General features: G+C 33.8%; 2 protein-coding genes across 2 annotated transcripts in view; one reads left to right on the top strand and one right to left on the bottom strand.

Moving 5' to 3' along the window:
- Positions 1-307: 307 nt before the first annotated feature.
- Positions 308-11,958, bottom strand: LOC148829302 (tetraspanin-19). The gene is made up of 9 exons (XM_088923584.1): positions 11,885-11,958; positions 10,047-10,134; positions 9,323-9,395; positions 8,565-8,698; positions 7,563-7,637; positions 4,191-4,310; positions 3,570-3,728; positions 1,493-1,576; positions 308-1,036 (listed from the first exon to the last, which is right to left on the bottom strand). Coding segments are annotated over exons 1-9 (792 nt in total). The 5' UTR covers positions 11,887-11,958; the 3' UTR covers positions 308-979.
- A 1,295-nt stretch (positions 11,959-13,253) lies between these two features.
- Positions 13,254-14,362, top strand: part of lrriq1 (leucine-rich repeats and IQ motif containing 1) — a 53,062-nt gene continuing 51,953 nt past the window's right edge. The window contains exons 1-2 of the mRNA XM_088922589.1: positions 13,254-13,303; positions 13,870-13,924. Coding sequence (XP_088778715.1) covers positions 13,254-13,303; positions 13,870-13,924 — 105 coding nt within the window. The remainder of the gene's footprint in view (positions 13,304-13,869; positions 13,925-14,362) is intronic.

The following is a 14,362-nucleotide window of genomic DNA, read 5'->3' as shown; positions in this document are numbered from 1 at the left end:
TGAAAACTTAACTTGTAAGCATTTTCAGTGTTTGAACCCACCATCTGACAAATTCATTACAAGCCAACAACTACAATATATTATATTTCACATTGTTCAATATTATAGAGTTGCACATATATTTACTAAAGAGAATACATTTTTTCTAGAGTTATTGTTAGTAAAGTAACACCACACTACAGCTACAGTATGACAGTACAAGAAAATAATACATACAAATGAGAGAGCCGTTTCATGAAACAAACTCAGCTGTTATTTTTTATCAAAGGATTTATTTTAAAATAAATTCATACTGTCTATTGTTAACTCATTCTTTAACAATTACTACATTTCTTGCAAAGGAATGATTTTCTTTTACCTGAATCTGTATTCGTTATACAGTATATGTTGTTAGGTTGGTGGTTCTGAAGCTTGTGTTAAGTTATGTCACATAACATACAGTATAGCTTAGGTTAATAATCATGTTCAATATTTCCTTAGATTTAGAAAAACTTCATTCAATTTGTGTTTTTGTTGTTCTCAGTTTTATTTCTAGTTCAAGCATATTATCTTACTGTTTTTTTCACTCCCTTTACATAAAAAAAACAGATCCAGCAGCTTTCATAGTGTTCCTTTGATTGTAGTGTTACATACAGTAGTGTTTCACAATTAAAAAAAATAGTTATTGTATAATTATTTACATTTGTTCAAATTTTATTTTGGGACTTAGTGAAATGTACAATGTAATTAAAAATGCTACCATGAATGACAAATAACTCATGTATTCTTCAATATTCTTAGTTTTTTTTCCAAAGAAATAAGATTTTACACAAAATAGCAGTAATGTTTTATTTTCTTTATACCTTACAGGTCCGTTACTATGATGCTTTCATTTTTAGTTTTCTGTGACAATGCCTGGTTTGTCTTAAGCAGTCTGATGATGCAGTCTTGCTTGCAGATCAATCCTCTGATAAAAAATATTAACATGCAATATAGCCTGCTATATTCTTCTTCCAATGTTTCTAAACAAATGAACGCCAATAAAGAACTGGAAGATCTAGAGAAAAAAGACATTTTAAAAAACTTTAATTGTAATACCATATTGGCTTATTCCACGATTTATACATTACTCACAGTATACATCTGTTGGTCTCTTAAATATTTGAATATTACTTTAATAAGGAAAAGAGTAGATCTGTAATGCCATCAAAAGTACATATTGTATGAAATAATTGTTTTTTTCTGTTTTTTTACTGATGGCAATCTTCACTTTTATCTATTGCTTATACTTTTTTGGTGTCTGTCTTCTAAGAATAAAGAATTCCATTGTTTGTTTAAAGAAAACTTAATGTATACAGTTAAAAGTCTACATTACAGCACACACGATGGAGAAATATCGCACAGCCCACTAAGAAAAAAGCTTAAATAAGAACTAAACAGTGAAACAAAGTACCATCCCTTTCTTCCCTAGTAAGTGTATGAACATTCTTATGTTTTCATTTTCATAAAGTACCTGAATTATGGTGAGTCCTAAGCCAATGCTCAAAATTCCAAAGATATTCTCTGACAGCCAGTCATCTATTTCTTTTCCACAGCCCTTTCCAAAAAAGAAACAACATAAGAAAAAGAGACCCATCAGTATTCCTCTATAACATAATCTATTAATGTCAGTAGATTATGCCCATTCTTTAGATTCTACCTAAGGAAAATAATAAAAAATAAAATTCTTTAAAAAATCCCTGTATGTTTCAGTAAAGTTGTAACAGAGATGTGATAACTACAACACTTCATAGGCAATTGGAAAGACTGAGAAGGAAGTAGGTTTCTGGGAAGGACTGAACAATGAGGTAAACACTAAGCACATACTGTATAGTATTTCTCAGGAAATATTTAATTAGTTTATGATAGCTAACATTACATACATATTATAAAATAATAACACATGTTTTTTACACCATAGGAAAGACAGAACTGAGAGTAGGGGGTTATGCAGTACTTTGTAAACTTTAGTAGTTCAGGTGGGTAGCTGCATCAGCATGCGTAGGCTGCAAAGGAACAAGTAATTGGTTTATTCCATGCTGAAAAAAAGAAGAAAGAAAACAGAACGTTTCGGCCATAGAGCCTTCTTCAGGTGTGAGAAAGACAAGGCAGTAAGCAAAGGTAATGTAGCAGGAGAACAAAAGCTGGGAGAAAGGAGGAGCAAGAGGCGGGAGCAGGGGACAGAAAGAGATGCCAATCAGGAGGTGTGAAGTCAGAATAGGTGTAGAGAGGTGTAAAATGAAACCTCCAATGAATAGAAAAAATTAAGAAGAAAAGTAGTCTGTCGTTAAGAGAAGGGGGAAGGTGTGATCCTAGCTGCAGGATCTTTTTACTTTGTAAATTTGTTTAGACCCTTACTATGGTGTCCCATTTTGTAAAAAATACAAAATGATACACACCTACTTTAAAAAAAAATCTGAATGCTCAAATTGAAGACTTCTAAGTGTAAGATACTGTATATACTGTATGTTACAGTAAATGAAAGCAAGAATAAAATATGGAATATATTGAAAAAAACGTATATATGTGATTGCATAAAGATTCAGAACAGTAAATTCAATAATTGGTGAAAATATTTTGGGTAGCAATTAGAGCAGCACATGTTTGCCCATTCTGCATGGCACATTTCCTCAGGCTCTCTCAAATTGCTTGGGAATCACTTACGGACAACGGTTTCAGATCTTTCCATGAGTCTCAATAGGATTAAGGCCAGAAATTCGACTTGATTAATTACTTTTTCTTATTCTTAAGTCACTCAAATGTAGTTTTGGCCTTGTTGTATGAAACATTGTTCTGCCTGCAGAAAGGTGAACAATAGTCTCAGTTTTAGATTTGAAGTAAGCTTTCCTCTACGATTTGCCAGTACTTTGATCCATCAATGCTCCAATCTATCTCCACACGATTCCCAGTCTTTACTGATGGGAAGCAAAATTATACCATAATGCTACCACCACCATGCTTGGCAGGTGGTGTTGACTGGGTTGATTGAGTGTTGCATTATGTGGAGTGTGCGTCAGAAGGCTTTGCATTTAGATGAGAAAGTTCAAATTATGTGGTGCCTGATCACTTAGGTTTATTGTTGTAAACTCATGCATATTTTGAGTTTTTTGTTCAGTTTGATATAAGCTCCCTTTGTTGAGTGACTGGGATATTGTTGAACTATCAACATTTTCTCCCATCTCAACAAATGAACCTTTTCAAAGTCAGCACTGGCTTAAAGTGGCATCCCTAAACATCTACTGATTAGTATCTACTCAAAGGGGTCACTCAACTATGTGACTTATTAAGATAACTTTTTACAGCTAAACGTATTTAAGTTGAACTTTATCTACTCTAGTCATCTAGCATAAAGTAGATTTTGAGGGATTTTAAAGTAACATAAACTTTTAATAATTTGGCTAATATTCATGTCAATCATATTCGTTTGTTAGCTTTCATTCTCACCCCTCACGGTAGACAGCACTGACTCTGTTCCATTAGTACTAATATTAAAGCAAAAAAGTTAGATATTAAAACCTGTACTCTAAAACAGACATCTTAAAATTGCATACCTTTTTGTAATGGTGTAGATTCTGCTCAGTTTCAGAACAAAATATCCTTGAAGTTGTAATATTAAAGCAGGAGCAAGGATAAACACTGGAATCATTAAGTGATGCAATGTAGCCATTTATCCACCAGTCTGTGAAGTTGTATATTCCACAGCATTCCAGCTAGGAGAGAAGGAAAAAATAGGAAATGGATAATGGTTATTTCAATTTCTCAGCTATAGAATATTTCTGTAAGTAGTATTTTACAGCTACAGGAAAGCCTACAGTGATATCATGTATTTTCTAGTTAATAAATCCCATCTATTATCTGTTATTCTTTTATACTATAATGATTCTAATTGATTATTTTATGTTATAAAGATTGGTTCTATACTGACAATAATAACTTAACACAAAGCTTGTTTCTATTACATGATTCTTTTTAAACTTAACTATGAATTTAATTTGCAAAATTTGATCAATCAAAAGTAAACAAAAGTTACTTTCAATTTAATTCTACAATATAATCTTGGATATATAAAATCTTAGTTCAAAAGATGGCATAAAAGTGATAGTATTGTGATAGTACTGTACATTGCCTTTAAAACACCATTTAAAGACTTCCGTCGAAATATATATACATACATTGTGCTGCACTGCATCCAGAATTTTCCATTCATTTTTGCTGTTGTCAGGTTCTGTGGTGCCATTTCCCCCATAAGTTGTAATCATATGGTGAATTTCCTTCTCTAGGACATCATTAATCTAAAATAATTCCAATTTATTTATCTCATTAATTTAATTTATTTTTTTTAGAGATCACAAATACTAACATTTTCTCTTTTTTACAACACTGATTGACAAATATAATACATAACATAACTGTCATGGATGTTTGAAGGGATGAACCGTGGAATGGCAGGAGAACGATAAAGACCCATATGCGTAGCGGTGAAACGGGGAATTAGCCCGGGCTCAGCAGTTCAGGAGTTGTATAGAAACCAATGCCCTCAGGCAGCGGACGTGGGGCGACCTGGTGCTAGGCAGGTCTCAGGACATCCGAACGTCAATGCTGAGCGAAGGTAAATGAATGAACCGGAAATATATATCCCCAGAGAGAGAGATACCGGAAGGACAGCAAAGCGCAGGAAACTAGGGACAGGACAGAGTAGGAGCACTTACTGGCTGCAGAGGGCGTGACAATAACATGCAATATCTTTAATCGTAATCATAATATCGTAAAGGCAAATGATTTTATATCTATTTACAAGTGCATGCTGCACTGGACTGAAAACAGTCAAGCTGATTAGAGACGTGAATATACGTCATATACGTATGGGTCCACAGAGGAGAGAGTTATGCCAGGAGTTCTTTGAACAGTATAAAATCAATTTACCATAATCCATTAGAGTTGAAAAATACATATTACAGTTGTACTGTTACTTTGTTTGCCAACCGCAAGTAGTCAGCCAATTCTAAAGTAGTTGTGTTTTAACCTGGTGAAGCATAATGGAATAATATTTGTTATTCGATACTGATTCGTCATTTAATTTATGAATTGTTTGTCAGCGAGGGTGATGTAGATGTGAGTTATATTAGTAAGACGAGACAATATTAACTTTCAAGGGTGTCCCACTTGGCGTATCTATTAAAAACATTTAAAAAAAAGTTGATTTGTAATTGGCTATTACCAATTGGGAACTGTAAAAGGGGCAAATGATTTGCAATTCTCACTTAATTAAAACATTAATCTACTTGCCTCTATAACAAAATGAAAGCGCTTGCATTTTATAATAAAATATTTCTTTGATCAATAAATGAATACATATTTGGAATATTTCATTTTATTCTAATATAGAAGTGGACGAGCAACGTTGTCATGTTTAAATTCTTTTTTCCCCCATTTAATATGGTATATGGTTAAAGAATGTCAATGAACTTGGTGTAATGTCAATGAACTTGGTGTCACTCTCAGTCCTTTGCTGCCCTACTCTCTTTACATATTTTTTGTTTCACGAGCTTGCACTTTATTTCTGAACAATAATTGCAGAAGTCATCATTTTCTCACTAGCTTGAATCTAATTAGTTTAATTCAAATCCCCAGCTTTGCTTAGGTCATGCTGCAACAATTTCTTCTGATTAGCCTTCATGCTTCTGCCATTTGTTTGGTTTCTGAAAACTTTGCTTTTCTCTCTGTACCCTTTCTAACTCACTTATCTTGTGTTAAAATGACAAACATTTCACACTCTCCATCAGTTTCTTATCCCCTACTCAAGTCCTTTGTTTTTGCTTACAGTCTTTATCCTCTTATCTCCCCTTATTCCCTCTCTCAACCACACCCCTCCTCTCTTACTGGTAAATGGAAATACCTTCTTCACACTCTCTATCATCACAATCCCCTCCATCTGTTACTGTGCTCCAATGTGGTGAAACCAGCTACAGAATCACAACCAGGTCTTCCTCACATCTAAGAATGCACTTTGCCTCTGCCTTCTCATTGCTCTTCTGCTCTGTTATTGGTACTGTCCAATTTCACCGTACATGTATGATGCACCGTGACATATTTTTTTACACTTCATAAAATTCTGCGGTTTGCATACTTTTATTACTGTATGTTGTACTGTGCTGCAGTTTTATTATAATAATAATAATTAATAGTAATTGCTTACACTTATATAGTGCTTTTCTGGACACTCCACTCAAAGCGCTTTACAGGTAATGGGGACTCCCCCCCACCACCACCAATGTGCAGCATCCACCTGGACAATGCGACGGCAGCCATAGTGCGCCAGAACGCTCACCACACATCAGCTATCAGTGGGGAGGAGAGCAGAGTAATGAAGCCAATTTAAGATGGAGATTATTAGGAGGCCATGATTGGTAAGGGCCAATGGAAAATTTGGCCAGGACACTGGGGTTACACCCCTACTCTTTTCGAGAAACACCCTGGGATTTTTAATGACCACAGAGAGTCAGGACCTCGGTTTTACGTCTCAACCGAAGGACGGCGCCTGTTTACAGTATAGTGTCTCTGTCACTATACTGGGGCATTAGGACCCACATGGACCGCAGAGTGAGCGCCCTGCTGGCCCCACTAACACCTTTTCCAGCAACAACCTTAGTTTTTCCCAGGAGGTCTCCCATCCAGGTACTGACCAGGCTCACACTTGCTTAGCTTCAGTGGATTGCCAGTTGTGAGTTGCAGAGTGATATGGCTGCTGGCAGCCATATTACTATGTAATTTACTGTATTAAGATGACTGATGAGATTTCCCTCTTTTTAATTTTGATTGTATCTTTCAAAAGCTAACTTAGACAAAGTCTTCAGCAAGACAAATAAGGAAATAAATAATTTCATCCTTATGAATGCAATAGAGAGATGAGATATTATTGAGTACTTGGTGTGACTCACCTAGCTGGGTGAATAGCAGATTATTGTGAGGAGTAAGCTAGGGACTTTGCTGCAAGGGTGAAGATGGGAAGGTGGGGAGGATATGAGAGATGTGAAGGGAAGACCTGGGTGTGAGACTTACTGTATAGTATATACTGTACAGTATGTACTGTAGGTAAGTGGAAGTGTGCAAGATTGCAAGAATTTTGCAAGAATCTAACCTTCCTCCTGAACTTCTGTTTTAAACATCATTGATTACCAGTGTAATGGGAATATTGCTATTGAATTAGAATTGAAAGTGCAGCATATGTCAATACAGTGTGACAGCAAGTGTGAGCACAAGATAGTTGAGATTTGTCAGCTAAATAAAGCTTATCCTACTTGCATTTAATATAAACTCTTCTGGACCCCACAACTATTTAAAAACACAAGGATCACAATTATGGGAAAGAATTAAGATTAATTTCTAAGACACAAAAACATATCTGGTAGTTATGTAATAAATATGTGTTACAAGTATTTTAAATCATCCAATCTGTTTTTTTGGGGGGTTAAAATAGTTTGTTATAATTGATAACATTCCAAGAAATACACTAACCTAATCTGCAAACACAATTACTCACTTACCTTATTTTTATTAATTAATAGTACCAAAGTGATAAGAACCTGGCCAGAAACTATTATGATCAAACAGCTCATATACTGAAAAAAAGAAAAGAACACAAGGAAACAGGTTAAAAATAAATAATATGCACAAGGGAAGTCAGTATGTTGCTGACTTTAAGGCGAAACAATATTTTATATGAATTGTTTTTGACTGTGCAGAGTAGTCTGGACAATGAAAATGTTTTATCGGGGAAGTTATGTATGGTCAAAGCCATTACAAAATCCTATATTATGATATATTCCTTCAATCTTATTAACATAAGTGTATACACACAAGGCAGCAAAAAAGTCATATATTGCATCAGAAGAATAAACATACTTCTTTGAATTGTGTGACCTTTCGGCCTGACAACAATGACGCTTGTTCTGCATCAAACTTTCTGAGGTCATCTATCATGATCAACACCCTGGGTATCTTACTGTCACAATAATATGTTCAGTTTCATCATGGATTTCCTTTTTATGTACTGTATATTATTTTTAAAGCTCCTTCATAAAAATTAATATAGCAAAGTTCTTTGTATTGGTTAAGTTAAACATTAATCTTGTTGGGTGCTGAGTAAAGTATCTATGTAATGACTAATTTAAATTAACTTTCAAAGTAAGTATCTCTGTTTCTTTCAGGACTAAAATGTCGTTCAAATCCCAACTGTATCATAATGATACTGTGTTACAATAGTATAAAAGTGAAATAATAATTGCATGTAAGATTTTCTGAATACATTAAATAACACATTAGTTATACAGGACACTTTAAGCATTATGTTATTAGCTTTCAGTGGGTGGAAAATAAAATGATAAATTATTTGTTTAGATACTCACATCTGTTGGAGAATTAACAGATTTCTTTTTAGTTTTGTTGAATATTTAACAAGTACTGTATGCTTTTTAATTACATTTCTGCACTCTGGATATTTCTATCATAAATAAATTGCCTATTTTGTCATTAAATCCAGAACTCACCATTAGTAGAAGGCATCTTATTTCTTTGTAAGCACCCAAACAACCTATGAAGCAGACAACTGCAACTACAAAGCCAATTATAAGAAGACAGGTTGCAACAAATTCTACAGGTTCAATAGGTTGATCCTCAGCTCCTATGAAAGTAAAATTACAGATTTCAAATAAAGAATCTAGGTAGGTTTGTCAGCACAATTACTGTACTCTTCTACTATTGCATTCACTAATAAATAGATATCATATTTTAATCTAGACAATTTAAACAGCTCTTAATTGTCAGATTCTTTAAGTTAAGAGTTTAGAATGCAGTGCCCAAGATAGCAAGAGACAAAATCAGACGAAGATGGTTTGAAAGAAACAACTTGAAGGTTTTTTTTTAGAATTGTTGTATTTTTTTTTTTAGGATATGATATGACTGAGAAGAGAAATGAGAAAAGCTAATTATTCACTATTGTATTTCCACAGCTGCTTATCCTGATAATATCCTGATATTGTTGACATGATATACTGTATAAGATATAAACAGATTTCTGTTGATCAAGAGTTATATTTGCAATGCCATTGCTGAAAAAATATTTAATATTTAAATCCTAGAAATAGTTTTATACCCCTGGACTGGAAATGCAGACTCCACTGACCCTTTATTAGAAAACATTTCCTGACAGCAGCAAACTCTAATCTCTCTAAACATGATATATGACTTACGTTGCCTTTTGAGTACCGGATACAAACAGTGCATTATATATATATGGTTTACTTACGTATTAATGTGATAAAACTATTTCTGTCAAACAAAATCCAAAGTCCACTTCCTAGAAGCAAGAAACCCAGAACCTAAAAAGGAATATTTACAGTGCATTGTTCTATAGTCCCATATCATCTTTCTGTATATTTACAATTTAATTATTTTGTTGATTTGTCCTGTAATCAACATCCTTGTTTCTTTTTTCTGGCAGTTTAAACACTAATAAACATCCAGGGTCACAAGTGTAATAGTCCATTATACCATAAAAATAAAAACATATGGAACTTTGGCACTCTTTTTTTCATTTTCTAAAATGTTCACATGGATTAACTTAGTAAATAACTTGATACACATGTAAAGTTCTGATATAAAAAAAGATTAAAGTTTTGTTTTACTTGTTTTCCCATTTGATAAACTTGGCATATTATCCTTTAGTGCTAAAAGTCAAAGAAAGTCAAGAATATGTCCTGTAAATAAGGATTAGAAAATACAGATTTGCCACAAATTCCTATTGAGTGCATTTTTAAAACATCATTGTGAAATGTGTTATAAAAACCATTTGCAACAATTAATATTTAACGATTCTTAAAAAAAACGTTAAACTAAGGAAGTGCAAATGAGTACCATGAGAAACCTACGTGACAGAAGCTGAAGAAAACCACATGACCTGACTCCATGAGTAAATGATGCTCGAGTCAGAGCTCTAAATGCGTGTACAGTTACCCGTTACAGTCCCTTACCAGGAAAACTCCATTGAAAACCATCAAAAAGAATCGGAGAATTTGTATTTTGTCTTCAACTTTCATAATGGTTACTTCAAGTTTTACCCTGTAATAAAAAAATGAAATAAAATCCAGAACACTAGTTTAGATCAAATGTGTGTAAAAACTGCGGCCAATGGCGACAGCTATTCAATTGTTATACTATAATGACTGTATGTCCCAAACTGTCATCAGTCATAATTGAATTGTCGCCTACTTTCGTTTTAATTCATATTTTGTTTAATTATTAACACATACAAATAGAGATTCCAACATTTCCAACTCCGCACTTTACGGTGTGCAAAAAAAAATAAAACAAAAGGAGATTTAAATTCATAATTAAACAAATGCAAAGAACAATTCATTCTAATCCATCTGTCCGCTCTCGTTGAATAAAGGATAAACGTCTCGTTTAATTAAAAAAAGGCTCGTAAATTCTGCTTTTTAAAAACAAATAGTTGATATGTTAGTAAGTTACTGCACATTTATGATCGATTTCTACCGATTTAAGTGAGTTTTTATTTGGTTTCTCTTGTTTCCAAGGTGATGACAGCCTGACTGGCAAACAGGATCTGTGGACTAACGAAGGATTGCCCATGCCTGTTTTCTACAGTACAGTCCAGTACTGTATGTCGTTCTGTCTTTCTTGTTCTCGAAACATTAGTTGACGGATTTATTGAGCGCCATCATGTTGTGAGTCACCACCCACTCCTATTACGGTTTAGTAATAAGCTGTGAAGTCAAGCTTCCTTTACTCGATCTGAACACACAGTGACTTCGGTTTTCTTCTTCTAAGAAACCGGGATGCTTTAAAAATGTGTTGAACTTCAAAGTGCTGTCAAATCTACAACTGATAAAGTGAGGGAGGTGATGAACATGTCCTACGGTGTGAATGTATTGTACCACGCAGTTTGGGACCCCAAAAGAAATTATTTCTGTAAACTGACAGCTTTTTTTTTTAATGGAGAAAATATTCTAGGTTTTAAGACTCCCATCCCTCTCTAGCATTGATACCAGATTGCTCACCCAATTGAAGTGTACTGGGGTTTCAACCCCAGACCAAAATTGAGAATTCCTGATCTATACTAGACGGTGTAGATGAAGAATATGTGCACCTTTCTTTCTGAAAAGTTACCACATCTTCTACAGCATGAATTAATTCTTGTTTCTCTCATTTAAATTCTTTCTAAAGACACAATATGCTGTGTAATAGTATGTGTGGCAAGATGAACAAAACTGAACACAATATTATAAGTGGGATCTTACTAATGATTTTAAAGTTTAGCCATAACTTCCTTTGATTTAAATTTTACAGTTTTGCTTTATATCCTAAATTTATGCTTCTGTTTATGTTTATTGTTGCTTCCCCAGATCCAAATCACCAATGTAATATGTATAGTGTAAGCCCTTCTTACTAGTGTGAATTAATGTTAAATTAAATTTGCCACGTGTCTTCCCACCCCATGATTTTGATTTGATGATGAACCTTTCATGAGTGATCTTATCAAAAGCATAATGAACATCATCATAAAAGAACTATGCCTTTGTATCCTTCTATCCATTTGCAGTATAATGTGTATGAAAGTTTCATGTACAGTATATTTAAAATTGATAACTTAATTTTTCAATAATTGAGAGAATTCATTCATGAAAGGACTTCAATATCTTTTCTAAACAATTATTATAAGATAATACTGTACTTTAGAAACTTAGCATTTTTAATCAGCAAAAGATATAAAATTAAATTTCTTTTTCTTTTGTATCTTTTCTACTTACAGTATAGCAAAATATATACAATAATAGTCAAAGTTACTCACATTCAACATGTTCTTTGAATAATACTCCAAGAAATGTCCATGTGGTGAAGTGAATACATTTGGTCTTAAACTCTTATGTCAGCTTTTACTGGAAGAATTTCCTGGTTCAAAAGTACAGCTTTCCTTCCTTGTTCTTTAGTACTTAATTGCCCTGACTGTGGCTGCATAACGTATCATTAACTTAAAATGTCCTACTTATAACACTGTTTTCCAATTTTCATTTAATTTAAACTTAGGTCTTGTGGTAGGCAGTTCATTAATGCATTGTTCACAGTCAGCCTGCTTTTGATTTACTTTAGGAAAGTTCTGGTAAGAAATAGTAGCAGGTGTTGATAGAAAAGAGGTACTGAAATAATAATAATAATAATAATAATAATAATAATAATAATAATAATAATTGCTTACACTTATATAGCGCTTTTCTGGAAACTCCACTCAAAGCACTTTACAGGTAATGGGGACTCCCCTCCACCACCACCAATGTGCAGCACCCACCTGGATGAATACTCATCAGCATATCAACTGTAGCACTTAAGATGTTCTTATCCACTTTATTAGATGCTAGTAGTGGGTTTTGAAATTAAATGACTGCCAGTTGACACTTTTATTGAAACTACTGTAGTCAAGAGTGGTTTACAAAATATTAATATTTCCATAATACTCTTAGATTAATGATTAACACATTATCTGGAGTGAAAGAAAATCATTTTTAAATAGTTATCTTAGTGTTTATGGCTATGACTCTGCTCTAAATTTACAGTTGTGTCATTTGTTTTACAGATAAAAAATGAGTTTTTAGTAATAATGCATTAGAAAAACATTAGAATATTCACGTTTTATATTTTTCTTGGATGCCATTGAACGAATGTAAATATTGTTTTTTTACAACTTCTTATTTACTGATATATACTGTAAGAGTTTCAGCATATATGGGTGTTTGGAACAAGCTACCCAGCCTTGGTATCAAATTTGATATCCTGTCTTCTTTCAAGAAACTGGAAAGCTTCCTCTTGTGACTTGGATACTAGTAATCAAATGAGGAAGATGGGCAAAAGGGTCTGTATCTCTCTTATGTTCTTATTAACAATATGTGTGAATAGATGAAAGCTCCCTGAAAGGGCATAGCATTTTGTTATGGAACCATGGTAAAATTTGACCTAAGCATTTGTCACTACTTATTTAATGCTGAAAGTCAAAGTCAGTGAAAAAACTTTAAAGATAGATAAAAGCCATCAAAGCAAACAGTAACATGACACTAATGTTGATTCTGAGGAATTAAGACATTATTTGACCATAAATTAAGACACATAGTGTGTGCTCTGTATTACACTAAAAGAATGATAAGGCACAAGTAATTCAACAGTGTAGCATGCACTCCCTGCACCTACTGTATCTCACCTATCACAATGTGATTGGGGGGTATGGGGCTGTGGGTTGTATATTCTAACCTACTGGGATTTTGACTTCAGGACAATAAGGATGATTTAGTAATGATTAATTTATTATACGATTTATAGAAAAATTCACATCACATCACTGCCAATAACTGCTTAGCCAATTCAGGGTCACACTGGACACCAGCTGTCCCAGGGCACGCACACACACTGACACCAGGGCCAGTTTTCCCAGAAGCCAATTAACCTGCCAGTATGTCTCTGGACTGTGGGAGGAAACTGGATCACCCTGAGGAAACCCATGTGACCCTATTGTGACAGGCTATTTAAATATCATGCTTTGTTCAAAATCTAGATATTTTTTCATACACGTTATTAATAGGCTTTAGACAAATAAAATTATCCTGATCTTTTTCATTTATATTATTAGTTAAATTAAATCTATTTGGATGATTATCATGTTTTGAATTCTACTTAGGTCAACGAGTAGTAGCGTCATTCGAAATAGAGTCGATGTTCTCCTTGTTACTAAGTTTGACCCTAATTGCAATCCATAGACTATTGGTGGTGTTGTTTCTATGGCAACTGCAGAGCTGAGGACGCGGTGCTACAGTATGTTACTTGCGTAGGAATACTTCTCTGTAAGGTAATCTGCGGCGTTAAATTCAAGCTTTTATTAAAGCACCAGCTGGAAGTTTAGTGATCTCACTGTATGATATTTGAATGATAAAAACAAACCGCTCTTTATTTGGAGTTGGTGTAGTTCTTTTGCGGTTTTCGTTCTTATTGGGAGTATGAAATATGCATATTGTTTTTAGTAAGATATACGTCTCTTTAAGAAACATAACGTACAGATTGTCTTTGTAAGTTTATCATCAGAACACACACACACATTACGGAGCGAAATTAAATATTTTGTTTAAGATCTGTTCTTATATAATTGTTAACCTGTCCGTCGTAGTTTGGGCCAAGATTTGGAAATCATGCTCCTTTTCTAATAAAGACGACAATAACAGGAGCAACACACATTTTCTAGACTGATCAGTCAACTTTCACGATGTGGCGATTGCAGTTTTATAAACAA

This window comes from Atractosteus spatula, chromosome 8 (assembly GCF_055471065.1).
Source record: "Atractosteus spatula isolate fAtrSpa1 chromosome 8, fAtrSpa1.hap1, whole genome shotgun sequence".
Taxonomy (NCBI): domain Eukaryota; kingdom Metazoa; phylum Chordata; class Actinopteri; order Semionotiformes; family Lepisosteidae; genus Atractosteus; species Atractosteus spatula.
This window is presented reverse-complemented; position numbering and strand designations above follow the sequence as displayed.